At 58.7% G+C, this 17970-nt stretch overlaps 1 protein-coding gene across 5 annotated transcripts in view; it reads right to left on the bottom strand.

The window, feature by feature from the left end:
* Window positions 1-5109: 5109 nt before the first annotated feature.
* SHANK3 (SH3 and multiple ankyrin repeat domains 3) overlaps window positions 5110-17970 on the bottom strand; it is a 51575-nt gene continuing 38714 nt past the window's right edge. For 3 of the 5 annotated variants that reach the window (XM_047865336.1, XM_047865335.1, XM_047865337.1), the window contains exons 21-22: window positions 15599-17858; window positions 5110-7641 (exon numbers count right to left, since the gene is read on the bottom strand). In XM_047865336.1, the coding sequence (XP_047721292.1) occupies window positions 7050-7641; window positions 15599-17858 (2852 nt within the window). In that variant the 3' untranslated portion in view covers window positions 5110-7049. Of the gene's footprint in view, window positions 7642-7664; window positions 8730-9164; window positions 12931-15598; window positions 17859-17970 lie in introns of those variants that run through there. The other 2 variants (XM_047865338.1, XM_047865339.1) reach the window with 2 other exon arrangements.

Raw genomic sequence — 17970 nt, 5'->3', positions numbered from 1 at the left:
CTTTTGAGAGAGCCATTCTGAATTTCCTTAATTCAGTACTTCAAGGCCCACCTTTCTCTTCATTCCTGAGTATCACAAGCTCTGGTGTTTCCTACCTGAGTGTCTCCAGGCCTCCCCTCTGGGACCTACGTGCAACAAGGTGTGTCTCCTATACTTAAGTGTAAAGAACTCTCATTACACTTAACTGAATATCAGGAAGTTTCATTTCTTCTGATTGTCAGGAGACTGTGTCTCACCTACCAGAGGTTGACAAAGGCTCACCTCACATACCTGCGTGTTAACACGTTTCACCTCTTCTGTAAGAGTGTGAGAGATCACATCTCTACCTGCATGAAGGGCAGTCTCCCATCCTCGACCTGAGTGTAAGTTCTCCACTAGTCAATCTGAATGTCCGGAGGGTGCACCTCTCCTACCCGAGTGTCGGGACACCTCGTGTCCTGAGTATTAAGGGTTTTCAGATTTCCAGATGATCTTTATTCCTCTAAATATGAATGTCATACTTCTCATCTCACGTAACTTTCAGGAGGTCACATCCCCCTCAACTGAATGTCCAGCAGGTCTTGAACATCCTACCAGAGTATCAGGAGCTATCATCTCTTCTTCCTGAATGTGAGGATGTCTCTCTTCTTCCATCTCAAGGCCAAAGGCCTCGTCTGGACCGCCTGAGTGTCACTTTGTTGCATCTTCTCTACCTGAGAACCAAGAGGTCCTATATCCCCTATCTGAGGCTCAGGAAGTACATCTCACCTCTGTGAGTGCCCTGAGGTTTCGCCTGCCATGCTCAAGTGCCAGGAACTCTCATGTCCTCCACCTGGCTGCCAGGAAGTCTCCCTCCCTCCCTAAAAGTCATGAGCTTTCATCTTCTCTACCTGAATATCACAAGGTCTCCTTTGCTCTGTAAATATCTGATATTCTTGTCTCAACTCTCTGACTACCTGAAGGTTTTCTGTCTCCTTCCAGGGCATCTGGAGCTCTCCTCCACCTGAGAGTCAGGAGATCTTGTCACTCACCTCTTCTGCTATGTCTGGAGGTTCCAGCTCTTTTCTCTTAGCAACCAAGGGGTCTCCTCTTCCCTATTCGAGTGTAACAAGGCCTTGCCTTCCCTACCTGCATGTCCAGTGTTTCCATCTCTTCTCCCTAATTGTCAGATGTCTCGTTTCCACTAGACAATTGTCCGGACATCTCATCTCACTACCCAATTGTCAAGAAGCTCTCATTTTCTATACACGAGTGTCCCCAAGTCTACTCTTCTTGCAGGCCAGAAGATCTTCCCTCTCCTATTACTGGGTTAGGGTTGCTGACAATACTGACTCCATCTCTGGCCCTCCATCTTGCTCCTGTTTGCTCAGTGACCTCCCTTGGGGCTATGTGTTCCGGGCACCTTGGAGATTGATATACACACCTTAGGAATGCCTGCCAAGGCCAGGATGGGCAAGGCTTGTTTTCACCCCCTCCCCCAAGAATCTGTTGGAGATAACATAGTCTTTCCCCTTGCTGAGGCACAGGTGGTGACACAAGAGCTAATTAAAGGTCGGCTGTCCATTAGGTGCAATCTCACTACTGCCCTTCTGCATGGGCCTCATCGTATGAAATCTTTCAACTATGCAGTCATTCTCTGCCCGATCCACCTGAATAAAACTCTGTAAACAGGGGTGCCTGGATGACTCAGTCAGTAGAGCGTGTGACTCTTGATCTCAGGGTTGTGAGCTCAAGCCCCATGCTGGGTGTAGAGCTTACTCAAAATTAAATCTTAACAAAAACAAACTCAGAGTAAACAGTATGTAGTGGCCTGCTTGGTTTTCCAGTCTCAAAGTGCCTTCTCTGGGGAATACTTTCCTGTTCCTCCTCCGTCTTCTAACACTGGCCCAGGACATCTTATCTTTGTTTAGTAGGGAGTGACAAGGCCATATCCCCCCAGTTAGTGGCAGAATGATTCCACTTGAGTTTTGATATGCATTATTTACCTTCCTGACAAGCAACAGGTTTTCTTTCCCCTAGAGGAATGTAATTGGGTCTCAATAACATCAACTCTGTATCACAAGATTTTTATCACTGCCCCCTGCATGTCAGTGGGGCGCTCTCTTTTCTACCTGAGTGTAGGGAGTCATCTCTCCTAGGAGAGTTTCAGGGCCCTTGTGCACTTTACCCGACTGTTAGGTTTTCTTCTCAGACCTGAGTGTCATAGAACATATTTCTTCTACCTGATTTCAGGAGGACTCTGCTCCTGTGTTTAAGTTTCTTTTTTTTTTTTTTAAGCCTTCATATCAAGTGATCTCTCCTCCTCTACCTGAAGTTCAGGAAGTCCTATTTCACAAACCTAAGTTACAATTCACCTACTGAGTGTTAGGAGTCCTCGCTTATTTTAGCCAAGTGTCAGATTGTGCCTGATAAAGTAACCAAAAAGGCTTTGGAATTATACCACATTGCAGCAAGAATTCAAGTGATCATTGAAGTTTTGACTATTTAAGAAAACACCTATTCAGGTGTTTTTATAGGATTTTGATGGGTATAAAATTGATATGGTATTTAGGTCCATGAGAATCATTTAACAGAATGATGTCAACATTAATTTTCATGCTAATATGTACAATTTTCTAGAAATCACAACCTTTGCAAGTATTTAACCATATGACAAAAATGTTAGTTATAAGATTCAAGATGAAAAGTAGCACCTAGTTTTTCAAAACACTTAGGGTTATGCAGTAACAAATTTGAAGGCCCAATGTCTAGATTCTAGAGGGCAACTACTATCTGACTCCACAGAGTAACACTCACTCCTGATTTTAGAAGGGGCTGCCAGTCCATACCTGCCCCCATGGCCACAGTAATGAGGGATAGGAACATGGCCTACCAGGTCTAATTCTGTCATTAACCCTAATGGAAGAAGCAAACATCTCAAATAAGAGTGACTTCTCCACGCTGTTCCAAAGCACAAGGGAGAGAGGCAGGAAGGTACCAGACGGTAGGAGTCTGGGGCCAGAGGAAGGGATCCCAGGGGTGCCTGGGTGGCTCAGTCGGTTGAGCATCTGACTTTGGCTCAGGTCATGATCTCATGGGTCGTGAGTTCGAGCCCCACATCAGGTTCTGTGCTGACAGCTCGGAGCCTGGAGCCTGCTTCAGATTCTGTGTCTCCCTCTCTCTCTGCCCCTCCTCTGCTCGCTCTCACTCTCTCTCTCTCTCAAAATAAATAAACATTAAAAATTTTTATTTAAAAAAAGGGGGTCCCAATGGCTACTAGAGGCTTGACTCGAACCAAGATGAAGCTCCCAGCACAGGGAGCAGAATGAGGGCTTCCCCATCCCCCCCCACCTCACCTCCCCCCTTCCCTTCCCACCCCCATATGCCCCCTTGCTTACCGCAGCCTGATTCCTGCCCCTCACTTCTGAACTCCTACCCCTGCTCCCCTGACCAGTCCAACTCCTACCTCATCTTTCCTCACCCTTATCTCTAACCCTTGAGGTTCCCACCCCACCCGTTCTCCAGCGAGACCCTCTGCAGAGCAGACACGTCCGTCCATCCAGCCCAAGTTGTTCACAGGACCTCAGGCAGTGGTGGCTGGGGTGAGGGAGAGTTGGGGCTGCAGCCTCTGCTCCAGGCTCCAGAAAGAGTATTGGTGAGTTGCTTAGGGCCCCCAAAAGGATATGTTGAGGTCATGAGGAGACCCTAGCCCTGAGTGAAAATGTCTTTGCCCCAAAGCATTTGGGGCTGCAGCTCCCCTAGTCCTCAACTTGCAGAGAGGATTTCCTCCGCCACGTCTGCCCTCACAGGCACTGAAGGTTCTGACTTGTCTTCTGAGGTATGAGGGTGGGGGGGATTCATTTTCTCCCCCAAACCCCTTAGGAGCCAGAGTGGGTGATGCCCTTTCTATGGAAGGCTTGTTGCCTTCCTCTTCCTCCTCCTCTCTTCTGTTGAAAAGCTGTACTTACCCCAAGCTCTGACCCAGACCCAGAGAGACCCAGGGCTCCTCGTGCAAAGGATACCAGCCCCCCAACACCCTGGCTCAGGCAGACGGCAAGTCAGGCAGGGTCCCACCTCTGCCCCCACATTTAGACCCTCCCAGTTCCTTACTCCTTGACTTCCTTCATGGCCTCTTCTGTATGCTGACCACAGTCTCTGACTTGAAAATGAAAACTAAAATTTTGAAAAAGTTGAAAATTTGAAATTGTGGGGCTTTCTAGATAGCCTGCAAGCCTCTCAAGGTCCAAGCCTCACAGGGCCTCACCCTCCCTCCCAGGCCAGCCAGACCTGCACTTGATCCCTCAAAGCACCTCTGCCTGCCCCCACCTCCTCTGGGTGAAGACACCAGAGTCTGTCCGTCTTCCAGCCACTTCACTCCCTCTGGGATCTTCACACTTTCTGGTGGTATCTCCCACTGGTCCCACCCCTGACCATCAATAACCCAAGTCAAGGTCCACGTTTATTACTCTGTCAGATCTGCACTCCACCTTGACCCAGTGGGGCCAGGATCTGCAGGCACTGCCCCTGCCAAGACCCTGTCAGGTGACTGATGCCTGAGGAGCCCTCTCCCAACTCCCGCTGGGCCTCCTGTGCCCACTCTGTGGGAAGATATCCATCCACCCACACTGTTCACCCTCTCTTCCACCCTTAAGGTGCCTCTGCCCTTCCTGTGGGTGGGCCACGCCCCACCCGGTGCCACACTAGCCTTGCCACATCATTGGCTGGTAGCAGCCAGCTGCTCACATGACTGTCAGCTCAGGTGGGGGGGGGGGGGTAGTAAAGCCCGGACAAGGGCAGTAGCCATGAGGGCAGGACAGCAGGCACAGACATGAGAAGGTTCAAAGAATTCAGAAACAAATGGACACAGTGGGGGAGGTGGGGCAGGGGGACAGAGGACAACTGGACTCCTACCTCAGGAGGGCTACACTCAGTGAGCTGGTGGGCAGCATGAGCTGAGGCCCAGCAGGAGTCCGGAAGAGATGCGAAGAGAAGCCTGGTATGGGGACGTGGGGTCAACAAGGAGACTGAGACAGGGCTGAGAGTCACCAGTGCATGTGGCCGAATGCTCGTGTCAAGGCTGAGGTTCATCCCATTCAGGGGACAGCAGTTTGTGCTCCCAATACCTCCTCAAACAGGCAACTGAGAGACGGCTTCATTTCTTATAAATTTATTACATAATAATATTATAATAATTATTATCAATAATAATAATATAAGAAACATAGATCTCTGTGGGGTGTATCACAACGTCAGGGTCAGGAGGCCTCAGGACTGGAGCAGGGGTGAAATCCCCCAGATGGAACTCCATACAAAAGGAGGGGTGAAGCGGGACTGACCCTGTAAAGTTAAAAACCCAAATTGAACGGAACCAAAAACCCACAGGTGAGTGTGAGACTGAGGGTGTATGTGGCAGTCTGTTACAGTGACTGCTGCTGTGTGTGACCTGGTCTGTCGGTGAGAGGGTTACTGGGTGTGACTCTGCCCAGGGAATGGGGCCGGTGGGCCAGGGCGGGGCAGGCGGGCACAGACCGGCGTGCCAGGCCCCTGGGCTGTGAAAACTTCAGTTTTCTGTTTTTTTTTTTTTTTAAAAAAAGCTAGAAATATAAACAGAAACTTGTGAGTGACGTGGATGGAGCTTAGTCCAGACTCCAAACCCTAGGTTTAAAAACGTCCCAGGGCCCCCCACCCCACAGGTCATTGCTGAGTGTGAGGAGTCACAGTAAGGGGGGCTGGGGTGCCCTCTGGGGTCTTTGCCTCTCCCCAGGGCTTGCGGTGGCCTGACTCTAGGGGTCCTCTATGGTCCCCCCCCCCCAGAAGCCCAGTGGGGGGCGGGGCACTGCCTCCAAGGGCTCTTGGGAGCCTGTCCAAGCAGCAGAGCCTCACCAAGGAGGCCCGCTCAGGCTAGACGAGGCTCTGGAAGGACGGGCTGGGCAAACAGCAGGTCCTAGGGTGCCTCTGACTTTCTTTGGAAGTGGAAATGGGGTGCTTTCACAGGGACACACCCATACATGCACCCTGTGCACACTGCTGAAGCCCCCACACTAGTCCAGAGTGGCCCGTTGGGACCACACTCCAGTCAGGCACACACAGGGCTCCGACGCACTCAGCCGCACCCAGAGTTTCACACACTCGCACGTGCGTGCGCGCACACACACACACACACACAGGGCAGGAACAGGAGACTTTGGGGTCTGAGGCAGGGAGGCTTCTCTGCTGTGGTTGCCCAACAGTGTGGGGAGGAGGCTAGACCCCTCCTGGGAAGGGACCCTGTGAGGGACTTGGCTGGGGCGGATGCCAGGGCCCTGCCCCTCCCCAGGGCAATGGTCTCCCAGGCCACCTGACCTGGCTAGTGCCCAGCAGGACTCGCTGCCTGCCGCCCCTCCTCCACGCAGCACCTGAAGGGTCGGTGGGGCACACTATAGCTCAGCGAGGGGAGAGGGCCGAGCTGGGGCCCCAGGGCGGGCTACTAGGACCCTGGCCAACCCCAGACCAGCTGGAGCGTCCCCCGCCCCATGTGGGGTGGCAGTGGCAGTGAGGGGCCAGAGATGGAAGACTGGGCAGCAGCAGCGGAACCAGTGGGGGGGGTGGGGGGGGCTGTAGGGGAAGGGAAGGGAAGCTGTTAAGGACAGAGATATTTGTTCCTTTTCTCGTTCCAAATATAGAGTGGATTAAAATATGCAAAACAGGGGGGGGCTCCTAGGCCCCCAACCGAGAACCCCAAGTCTCCCCCCTCCCCCCGAGTCACCAAGGTGTGTCCTGACCTCGCATGCTGGACTAGGTCCCCCCCTCTGGGAGAGTAGCCACCAGGAGCTGTGCGGGAGATGGTCAGGCCGGAGCACCCCACCCCCAACCCTCTCCCGCTCCAGCCTCCCTGGCCCTCGCCCTTCCTGACCGTGTGCTGGGTGGGACTCGCCGGCCGGGGAGGGCACTAAGCAATGTACAGGGCAAGTCTCCGAGCAACAGCAAACAGGACGATTCATGCAACATTCCTGGCCCGGGCGCCTTTGTGGGGGGCAGGCCGAGCCCGCGGCCCGGGGGTGGGGGTGGGGGGCCCTGCCGGCAGGGCGCGGCTGGGACGTGGGGAGGGGGCGTCAGCTGCCGTCCAGCTGCCTGAGCGCGCGCTCAATGTTCATGCGGTGGCCCACGCGCGTGACGCCCAGCTCCACGAAGTCGTCCTTGGTGAGCGCCGGCAGGTGCGCGCCCTCGATTTCGTGGTCCTCGAAGCGGTCGCGGTGCTCGCCCAAGTGGATGCTCTCCAGCCAGTCGCCCACGTCGAACTTGCTCCACAGCTGCAGCGGCTTTTGTTGGAAGGGCCGGCGCGGGCCGGGGGCCCCGGGGCCGGGGCCAGGCGCTGGCGAGGGCAGCGGCGACGGCGAGGGCGAGCGGCTGCGTGCGCTCACGCTGCGCACCACAAAGCGCACCTCCTTCGGCTCGTGCGGGATGGAGAGGCTGGACGACTTGAGGATGGTGGGAGGCGTGAGGCCGAAGGGCCGCCCCGCGCCCCCCGCGCCCGCCCCCAGCCCCTCCACCCGCTCCAGCGACGCGGGCTTCACTGGGCTCGGGGCGCGCCGCGCCACGGGGTAGCGGCCGCCGGGCCGCACCGGGTAGGAGGCCCCGCCGCCCGGGCCCCCAGGGCTGCGCTGCGCTGAGATGGAGCTCAGCTCACCGAGGCTGCTGAAGAGCCTGCGGAGGGAGAGGGGGTCAAGGCCAGGTGAGGGGCGCCAGGAGATGTGGGGGCAGGCAGAGGGGAGAGGGGCCAGTGGCCAGGAGGACGCAGGTCGGGTGGGCACTGGGGCTGGGGTGGGGGTAGCCTTAGGGCCACAGGAAGAAAGAAGGGTGGGGTCCTGTGGTCATGATAGGGCCCCTCTGTCTGGCCCCCAGGGTCAGAGCCAGGGCCCTGCCGGGAGAGAAGGGGCCTAAACTGAATGGAACATAAAGAGTAAAAACAGAGGGCCCCTTCACTCCATGGGGATCCAAGAGCAGCCCACCAGGGGAAACAGCCTCTCGTGGCAAAGGGCCGACTGCCCCATCCCTGACGGCCTCCGACACAGGCTCTGGGCACTGCCCCATCCGCCCGTGTCCTGGACAGTAAGACTGGCAGTACCTCTCCCCACTCCCACACACAGCTCTGCTCTCCTGAGGAGACCCAGAGAAACCTGGGCAGGCTTCAGGGACGGCTGAGTCGTGATGAAGGCTGGTGGCTGCACAGACTGACCAAGTCCATGAGTCAGAGACAGACACCAGGCAGCGCTCATGCCCACACAGAGCAGCAGCATGTGCAGGTGTCAGGCAGCGACACACCCATGACAGTCGGCCTCCCTGCACAGGACAGCACCCACACGCGTCACAGACATGCAGCAGCAGCGGCAGGAATGGCAGCAGCCTGCTCGTGACAGGGACACAGCAGCACACATGTGCGCACGCACACACACACACACACACACACACACACACACACACAAAAATGATGCCTCTCTTCCCAACATCACCTGACAGGACCCCCAGACCTGCAGCCCCTCTCCAGCATGGCCATGGTGGGAGGCCTACCTGGGGGCACCTCCAGAGAAAACCCACTCCCCTCTCCCACCCCCTCCTTTCGGTCCCTATCCCCAGTTGCGCCCAGGGGAAGCCTCAGGGGGCTGTCGGTGGCACAGAAGCCTCACGAAGCCAAGCAGAGCAGAGACCAGGGTGACCAGGTGCAGCTATGGACAGTGAGAGGCATGGGATGGGCATGCTCACTTACACAGCCGGCGCTCGGGACCACCGCGCAGCTAGACAGAGCAGCCACATGCAGATGGGCAGGAGAGAGCAATGAGAAAGAGTGTTAGCAGCCCAGGCCCACACAGCAGGCACATGGCCCACAGTCACAGCTACAGTACGGCAGCCAGGTACAGGTCTCCCTGGCCAGACACCCACTGGGGGAGGGACTCAGGTACAATGGGAGAGAGCAAATCTGGGGCTGCTGGGGAAAGGGACCTGCAGGCCACACGTGGGCAGATCTGGGTGGGTTCCGGGTCTGCCTGTGTGACCTCCACAGGCTTTCCTTGGGACACTGTGTGGCAAGTGCTCGGCAGACACCTGGCACTTGGGTGACACTTCATGTCCCCTTACACTCGCTGCGGCCTGACTGGCCTCTGCAGCTGCCATACCCCCTCCCTGCCCCTGCCCCTGCCCCTGCCCCTGCCCCTGCCCCTGCCCCTGCCCCTGCCGGGCTGAGGAGCCTCCTCTGCGTGCCCCCATCCACCTCTGCGCCATCCTGACTGGTGCCAGTCTCGCACCGCACAGGGCACCCTGGCGTCCTTCCGCCCCTCCGTGCAGGCTTTGTCTTTTCATCTCCCACCTGGGCAAGACCAGCCTCTCCCTAAAGATCCAGTTCTGTCTGTCCCTCCCACTTGACCTCAGTTCCAGTTTCCAGCTTCCATCACTTTCCACCGGCTTTCTCCCCTCAGCCGCTCTCCCCGCTGCCTCCCCCCAGTGCTCAGACCCACAGCAGAGCCTCCTGAAACCAGGCCTCCCTCCGCCCTACCCCCCATGGCGAGGGGCTCTAAGGACACCTGGGGTGGGCTCAGGGAACAGGCACCAGCCAGAAGAAGCCCTCCCTGCTCCCACCACACCTGATCTCCCTGGCACCACCTGGGCTTTGGGGCAAAGTGGGTCGGCAGTGAAGGAGAGAGGGAGGGTACCCAAGGGGATGTTGCAAGGGGGTGGGGGGTGCCCAGGTGGCGGTGACTGCTAGGGAAATGCTAGGGTGGGGGCTGCAGTGCAGGGTAAGGTGCGGAGGGGATGGTCCCAGTAGAGCTCCACCACGACTCTCACACAGCGACCGAGGCCTGAGGACCTCGTGTCTCAGGAGGGAATCCTGCTTAGCCCTACCCCGAGGGTTAAGTTTCAGTGGAACCATGTGGGTGTGCCCAGGGTCTCCGGTGTGACAGAAGCATACTGACAAGTTGGCAGGACCACAGCCAAGCTGTGAAGGCAGAGAGAACTGGACGGGTGCTGGGGAGTGCAGTGGAGACGCCTGGCCTGAGCCCAGAGCAGGGTCCGGGCTCCAGGACGCCCTTCTGGCCAGTGCCGAAGCGCCCCTTCCTGTCAGAGGGGTGAGGCAGGCTCTAGCAGCACCCAGGCAGACCCTCCTGAGGAGAGGTGGTGGGTGCCAGGAGATGGGCACCTGCCGGAGAAAATGCGGCTGATGCCAGGAGGTGCCATGAGTGAGGGAATGAAGAGCCGTATTCCACTGGGTGGGGAAGTGGGGAGAGAGCCAGTCCTAAGGATGCCCAAAGCATGGTGGACACGGCAGGAGGCCTACGAGAAGAGCATAAGGAAGTCTGTGGCCTCCCAAGGCCCCAGGACACAGCAGGGAGTGGCCAAGGGTACCCATGGCCCAAGTGCTTGCCCCTCCTCCCTTCCTCCAGGGGAGCAGGGAACCACCACGTCGCCCCCTGAGCGGGAACCCCAGCAGCGTCCACAGCCAAGCCTCCACGCCACTTCGGCACAGCCGTCACCGTCCATCGCCACTCTCAACTGACGCCGCCCCAGCCGGGCCCCAGCCACGGTGTGGCCACATCACAGCACCCGCCAGCCTCCCAAAGGGCTTCTGGGCCACCCGCCCCCTAACGAGCGGTACCTCACCGGGCACCCCTGAATGCCGTCAGCATCCTCCTCCGGATGGCTCCGCAAGGCTCCGTGGCCCCGGACGTCTCTTCCACCACGTCTGAATCTGCTACTGTCTTGCTGCCTGGTGATTCCTCAGCCACTGGGGTCTGGCCTCGCCCCTTGCCCCTTGCCCCACACCCCTGCAGTTACCCAGGCTGTGGCAGGACCCCTTCCTTCCTAGATGGGTTTTGTGGGTTCTCCTCTCGGCACACACACTTTCTCCCGGGCCAGGCAGCCCACTCCCACCCTTGGCTACGGCTGACGTGCCCAAGGATGCTACATGTGAGCCCAGGCTCTCCTGAGCTCCAGACCTCTACTGGGGCCTCCAAACATGCTCTCCCTTCCCCCAGTCCTCCCCACACCAGGGACCGGGAGCCACCCTCAGCTCCTCCTCCTTTTCATGGAGGGCTCCCAGCATTAACCCAGGCCCTTATCCTCACCCTCCCGGCCACCTCAGGGTCCAGACATTTTTCACTCAGCACCTCTCACCTCACTTCCTCACTGACAAAGCTAAATGTCAGCAAACAAAAATAACGGGACGTGTCCCTCCCAGGCTTGACTGCCTGTTGGCCTGTTGGCACCAACAGACAAGGAAAAGCCCGAGCTCTGGTCCTGGCCTCTGCCAGTGCACTCATGCAGGGCAGGTCTAGGCCTTGTGGGCTTTTGCAGTCTGGGAGCTCCACTCAGGGACAGAACCCTCAACAGCAGCGCAAAACTAGACACAGACTCATAAGCTTCGAAGCGCACTCTCCGCTCAGGGCGTCTCCAGCCTTTCGCCTTCTCACCGCCCAACCTCAACACCCTCCAAATGCCTCTACATCCCCTCATCTGTGAGCACTTCCTGCTCCCCCAGCATGGTTCAGGGCTCCTGAAGCATGTGACCCGGTTTCGTGTGGCCCGCAAGGACAAAGCACATCCTGGCCCCAGTGCTCTTGGCGTCGGCCGTCACACCACAAGTGTCAGCCCAGGTTTCAGAAGAAGCCCCACTGGCCGTGAGATACCTGCGGTGACACAAGGTGGCATCCAGATCCCAGCCAAACATGTTAGTAGAACGGGGTCCACAGAAAGTCACCAGAGCAGGGTTTCTACCCCATCATAAGGAATGTGTGTCTTCTGCAAGACACTTACTAACGATCTGCCAGAGAAGCTGAGACCTAACAGGTTCGAGGCCATGGCGCAAAGCACATCAAAGGGGCTAAGAAGATGCAGGAAAGACACCCCTTTCACTTTGTATTTCCACAGCTATTTCACCATGAACTTTTTTCTATGAAACCAGAGGTGAGGGTCAGACAGATGTAAAACTGAAAGCCACAGCAGAGCTGAGTGTTTCTGCGGTGCTCAGAGACACTATGGACTTCAGACGACATGTGGGATTCCGATCCGAAGGCGAGTGGAGTTGGGTACAGATGTGAGCCTCAAAGACCATGGTGGGGCTCTGAGAAGATGGACGTCCTGTCTATACGAGGGCTAGACCCGAAGCTAGAAGCACAGAGCAGATGAATAGTCTAGGATCAATGTCGCAAAAAGCCAGAGGTCCCTCCAGGTGGCCAAGGCAATTACTCTGGGGCCTCTGCCAAGAATGGTCCCGGGAAGGAAACAGCCCCACCCAGACACCAGAACTTCCCGCACTTTGAACGTTTCTCTTAGAGACCGTATCACTAGCAGTTCAGCACTAAATGAGAGAGGAGTGCTAGGTTCCAGCCACAGTGAGCTGCAAACGAGAGCTGCCCAGCAGCCCTGGCGGGCACCACAGCTCCTGCCAGCCACACGGAGGGGCCGACTCCACACGCTCACTGAATCCTCCGCTCAGCCCCCTGCCTCTGGCCAGAAGCCAAGAGTGGGCAGTGGGGTCCACGCCACTGGGGACTGTGGTTTCACCCAGATCTGAGGGGTGAGGGGAAGCAGAGAGGGCCAAAGGAAGTGTGAACGAGAGAAGGGGGTGCAGAGGGAAGTGGGAATAGGAAGGCAGGGCAGAGGGATGGCTCCGTGTAGCTGGGCTGATGAGGTAGCGCTGCGAGGACTCGAGGATAAGCGATTTCAGAATACACGTGCTATTTGTGATATACGCGACTGATAGATAACGGTGTCAGTCTACCCAGTGAACAGGTGCGCATTTCTGTGTGAGAGGCTACCGCACAGAAACCCAGCATCCGTCACCAGAAGGGGCTTAACGACACAGCCCCCAGAGTACAGTGAACAGAGAGTGGGGCTTGGGGCCAGACAGATACCACCACTTACCAGCTGCAATAGACCTCTTTAGAACCTTAGTTTTATTGTCTGGAAAATGGAGAGTATGCTGTTATCCATCCGGGAGAATGGCTGTAGAAGTGAAATAATATGACCTGGCATTTTCTAGTGCAATATCCGGCCCTTTTATTTCCCACGAAGGACCTGGCTGAGTGCCCACTTCATGAGAACCCACCGTGCTGCAGCCCTGAGCTTGGTGCTTCAGGGTGTCACCGTCACCATCTCACAGGGGAGGGACTGAAGTTCACAGTGGCTCGTCCAAGACTACAGAGCTCAGGTGCAACTAGCCAAGAGTTGATATCCAGGGCCCTCTGACCCCAAGCTGATGCCAGGGAATGAAGCAAACTGCCGACATTGGTGAGAACATGTCACAAGGGACTTGTGTTGTTTTAGGTTTTCCAGCATCTGGACCCCCGTAACAGCAGCTGATTTTCCTCTGGAGACCCACCCTCCCTCACTCTCAGCACCTGTTTGCTAGGTGGGCTGGCCCCGTGCCCCAGCTCCCAGGAGAGCACAGGACTCAGGCCTGGCCAATGGAGGCCTTACAGCATCCCTGACCCTGCTGATTCATCCAGGGGAAAGCAGGGGACCCATGTGAAGCCAATCAGAGGCTGGACTTTTGCAAGAAGTGCCAAGTCAAAGAGGCTCCCTTTCCAGTGCACCTGTGGGGTAGGTGGGGTGCAAAGCTGGCACCTGTGGGTCTTGCCCTGCCCCATCCCATGTCCAAATCAGAACACAAACACAGGGTCCTGGCACAACCCAGAGCCATGGGACAAGAGACCTTTACCCTGACAGAGGAGAAATGCTCAGGGTGCCCGGCCACCCCATGGGAGCCAGCAGAGCAAATGACAAGACCCAGGCTCGCCTGAGCCTGATCATGGGGTCCAACAACCAGTGCATCTGAATCATGTGTCTGTCCTTCAGTGATATTTATCCTAAGCCCCCTCCCTAGATTACAGGTCACAAAAGACAGTGCTTGCATTTAGCTTAGTTCTTTCGTCTGTTGAGCAAACGTTTATTGAGGGCCTGCACTGTATCAGGAACTGTGCTTCCCACTTTAAATGGCTTTAATTTTCACTGGGACCAAAGGACATAGAGAACAGAGGGACTGGCAAGGGAGGAGAAGCAGAGATGAAGATAGGGGCTGGTCGAGGGTGGGTCAGGGAACCCCCCGTCCCCAGGGGTTAGGTCCTGCAGAGGCCCAGGACCTGGGCTACTCATCCCAAATGGATACCCTGGCCATGCCCATAACGCCCACTCTCAGGGTACCTTTGGCATTGCCCTGCTGGAAAGAGGGCTTTCACATTCAGCTGGGAGTTGGAAGAGGCCAAAAGGGGAGGGGGCCCCAAAGCGAGCCCCTGACATGACAGGAGCTGAAGGGCAATATTCCTGGACCACTTAGGGGAGGCACCGTGAGCTTCCCAAGCCCCCACATATCTTTTGAACCCTTAACTGGAAGAAGGTAAATCAGACAAGCCCCTGTGAATAAGCCCGAATCCCTCACTTTGTGAGCTGTGCCCTCCAAGGCTGACAGGAAAGGGCCCAATAGGCTGTCTTCAGGGAGCAAGAAGGAGGCCAGGCAGTGGCACCTCACACCCCCCCCCCCGACAAAGCCAGAAGAGGGAGGAGGGCCTAAAGGGGTACAGAAGGCAAAGGCAGCTTGAAAAGGGCAGGCAAGGGCCAGCCAGGGGGTTACCAGAGCTGCCTCAGATCAGCACCAGTGGGCAGGAACCAGCTCTCCCACCAACATCCATGGAGCCCACAGGCCCAAGGGGGACCCCTTCAGGAGCAAAGCCTTGGGAAGGGGGTCCTCAAGGAAATATCCAAGGGACCAGCCCAGGGGCTCTGGCAGCTCTACCAGAGCAGCACCCCAGCCCCTTGCTCAGCAACCTCCACCCCCATTTCCAGGGCACAACGTGGCCCCTTCAAGTCCTCACCCTGGGCAAGAGGTGGGACGAGCAGACAGACAGAGGAACAGGGAAGGTACGGAGAAGGCGAGAGGGCAGATGGAGTATGGAGGGATGCTGTGACTTCCCCCTAAGAATGGCTTCTTAATGCACTTTGAGAATGCACTGCAGTCTGTGTTTAAGGGGCTCTGAGGCAGAGCAGAGAGACAAATTTTTCTGGGGCAGAACACAGGGAGCTGCTGGTGCGTCCCAAAAGGAAAAGGAGTCTGTGTACTCTAAGCCTCAAAAGGAAGCAAGGCAGGAGGCAGCTACAGGAAAGGTGGCACCAGCCATGTGGCCACAGGGAGGATGGGGTTGGGGGCCCACAGGCTCACAGCGAAGCTGAACAGTGGGGGGAGGGGAGCGGGTTGCAACTCCAGGACGGAGCACAGAACAACCCGTAACAGGAGAGGCAGCTTTGGTCGGGAGCAAAAGAGTGAGAGCCCACGAGAACCCCCCGAGGCAGGGCGTCTCCAGGAGGGCTGTGGAGGTGCTCGGCCCCGCTGGGTCTCTGATGGGTGCCCAGCCCCCACTCCTAGCACCAACAGGATGGAGAGAACAGCGGCCCCAAGATTTCAGATCCCTGAATGAGACTTGTCTCACACAGACAAAGCAAGGGCAGACAAAGGACACAAGTGGACAGAGAGGCATGCCACGGACAGGTAAGGGGTGGGATAGAATGGACTGGGGAGGGGAACGGAGGAAACCTCCGATGGTGGACAGACAAGAGGAAAAACACAGGGGGGGGGGGCCATGGACACGGGACAGGACCCTCCCCACACTGCCCTGCTCACCGAGCTGCCGCGATGGGCGACTTCTTGGCAGGGTCCAGCAGGCCGCCCAGGCCACCAACCGGCTCTTCCCCCAAGGAGCGTGTGTCTTTGTTGAGCTGCTGCAGGCGAGAGCTGAGCTCACTGATCACAGTTGGTTTGTCATCTTCAGGCCCTGGGAGTCCCCGGCTCTCCACGGGGTCCCCCCACAGCTTGGACCTTCTCTGGAAGAGGTAGCGAGGGCGAGCAGGTCCGGCAGCGGAGGCCAGCCCGGCAGAGGCGGCATGCTGCTGGGCCATGAGCTCACTGTCCGAGGACTGCTTCAGCAGCGGGTCCCTGAAGGTCACCGGCCCCTTCCCCAGCGGGGACTTGAGCTTGGGCTTGGGAGGCACTGGTGGCTTCTCGAGTAGAAAAGTGTGTCCATCGGCGAAGGAGGTGTGGGTGTCGGTGAGCTCCCCACTCTCCGAGCTCAGGGTGGACATGCTGGACACCGTGGAGATAGTGCTTGTGGTCTCCAGGTGGGGGTCGCTGGAGCTGCGCGTGTCAGCCTCCTCCACCCCTGAGTCAGCTGCAGACTCAGGGGCAGGAGGCGGCTCGCTGCTCGGCTTCCCTGAGGCCGGGCCTGGCACCACGGTGGGTGAGGGACCTGGGCCAGGAAGTGGGGTGGCCAGCAGGACCCCGTTGGCAAACTCTTCGGGAGGCGGCACCAGCCCAATGCGGGCCAGCTCCTCCCTGGTCTCCTCATCGCTGGAGGACAGCTGGGCGGGCGGCAAGTTCACGGCGAACACCAGCTCTGGCTCCTCCTCGGAGCTGCCCTGGCCCGGCCCGGGATCTGTCGGAGCTGTGCTGCCAGGGGGCTGGGCCCGGGGGCTCGCCAGGGGCTCTGCCACCACTGCTGACTGTGCGGGGGCGGGGGCCAGCTCCGGGGTGCCCGGGCGCTCCTCTTCAGCCCCCAGCCCGCTGGGCTCCTGCCCATTGCTGGTGGCGTGCACGACGATGAGGCCGGCCGGCCGCTGCAGGGATGTGTCCAGGACGCTGAGGATCATGGACTTCTTGTCCTCTGGCGACTTGCGCTCCTCCCGGGGTGCTTTCTCCGGCTCCCTCCGAGCAGGCACAGGAACCCAGGCGGGGCTTCTTGGGGAGAAGGCTGGGGAGGCCAGCGCCCCTCGCTCAGAGTCGCGGGCCTGTACATCCACGAACAGAGGCCCAGGGCGGTCAGCGTCAGGGCTGTGCACAGGCGTGGGGGACCGGGAGGGCGCCTGGGAGGCCAGAGCACGTTCTCGAGCGGCCAGGGCGAGGGCCAGGGGCGAGCTGGGGTCCAGGGGTTTGCCGGTGAGTGGGTGGATGAAGGTGGAGCCTGAAGGCCCAAGGCTCGGGCCGCTGACCAATGGCTTCAGAGCAGAGACGGGGGAGGGCAGGAGCAGGTCTCGGCCGGTGGTGGTGGTGGCGGCGCCAGCCCCCAGCAGGCGCTCATCGATGGAGCGGGAGGGCTGCAGGGAGGGCAGGTCTGTGCTAGGTGTGCTGCCCTCGATGGCTCCCACCGACAGGAACACGGTTGAGCGGCGCCGCTCCTCCAGCCGCCGGTCCTTGCCCGGGCCTGGGCCCCCGAACGCGAGGCCGGGGCTTTCCCCGGGGCCGTAGTCAAGGCCGCTTGGCCGAGGCCCACGGTGCGTCGGGGAGGGCTCCCGGGCGAAGCTGCCGCCACCCGGGCCAGGGCTGCCCACTGCCAGGGCTGCGCGCTCCTGAGCGTCTTCCACCTGCAGCTGCTTCACCAGCGGGCTCTTGCGGCGCTGAGGCTTGGACGGCGCGAAGATGCTGGCGCTGAAAGCGCCCAGGTTGGCGTAGGGACTGTCGGGGCCCGGCGGCCGCGGCCGCCGCTTTGGACGCTCCGGTGGGGTGGCCGCCGGAGGAGGCCGGGGGGTGTCGCCCGCCTCCGGCGCCGAGTCCTGAAGGATGATCATGGAGCGCGCACGCTTCTGCCGCTCCGGGTAGGGCAGCGGACCCAGGGGCGCGCCGGAATCGTACAGGCCCGCGGCCCCAGCGCCCAGGCGCGCCTCCAGGCCGGGCTTGAAGCTGGAGCGCACTGTGTCGTAGGCGCGGCCCGGAGGGGGTGGCGGTGAGAAGGCGGGGGGCGGCCCGGAGTCGAAGTAGTAGGGAGCGGGTGGGGGCGGCGGTGCGGTCTGCGGCGGGGGCGGGATGCCACGGCCCTCACGCACCGTATCTTGCATGGACGTGCTGCGCGGAAAGCGCCCCTCCAGCAGGGACGCCAGCTTTTCATCCTCCCCTGCGGACAGAAGGGCCCTGGTGAGACCCCGGCGCCGGCCCTGTACAGGGGCCAGCCCTGCCCTGACTCCACCTGAGGGCAGCCATGGCCCCAGATGCGAGGACTGCGAAGC

The sequence above is a fragment of the Prionailurus viverrinus genome, chromosome B4 (assembly GCF_022837055.1).
Source record: "Prionailurus viverrinus isolate Anna chromosome B4, UM_Priviv_1.0, whole genome shotgun sequence".
NCBI classification, from domain to species: domain Eukaryota; kingdom Metazoa; phylum Chordata; class Mammalia; order Carnivora; family Felidae; genus Prionailurus; species Prionailurus viverrinus.
The sequence above is the reverse complement of the archived record's forward strand: the minus strand, read 5'-3'. Positions and strand labels throughout refer to the sequence as shown.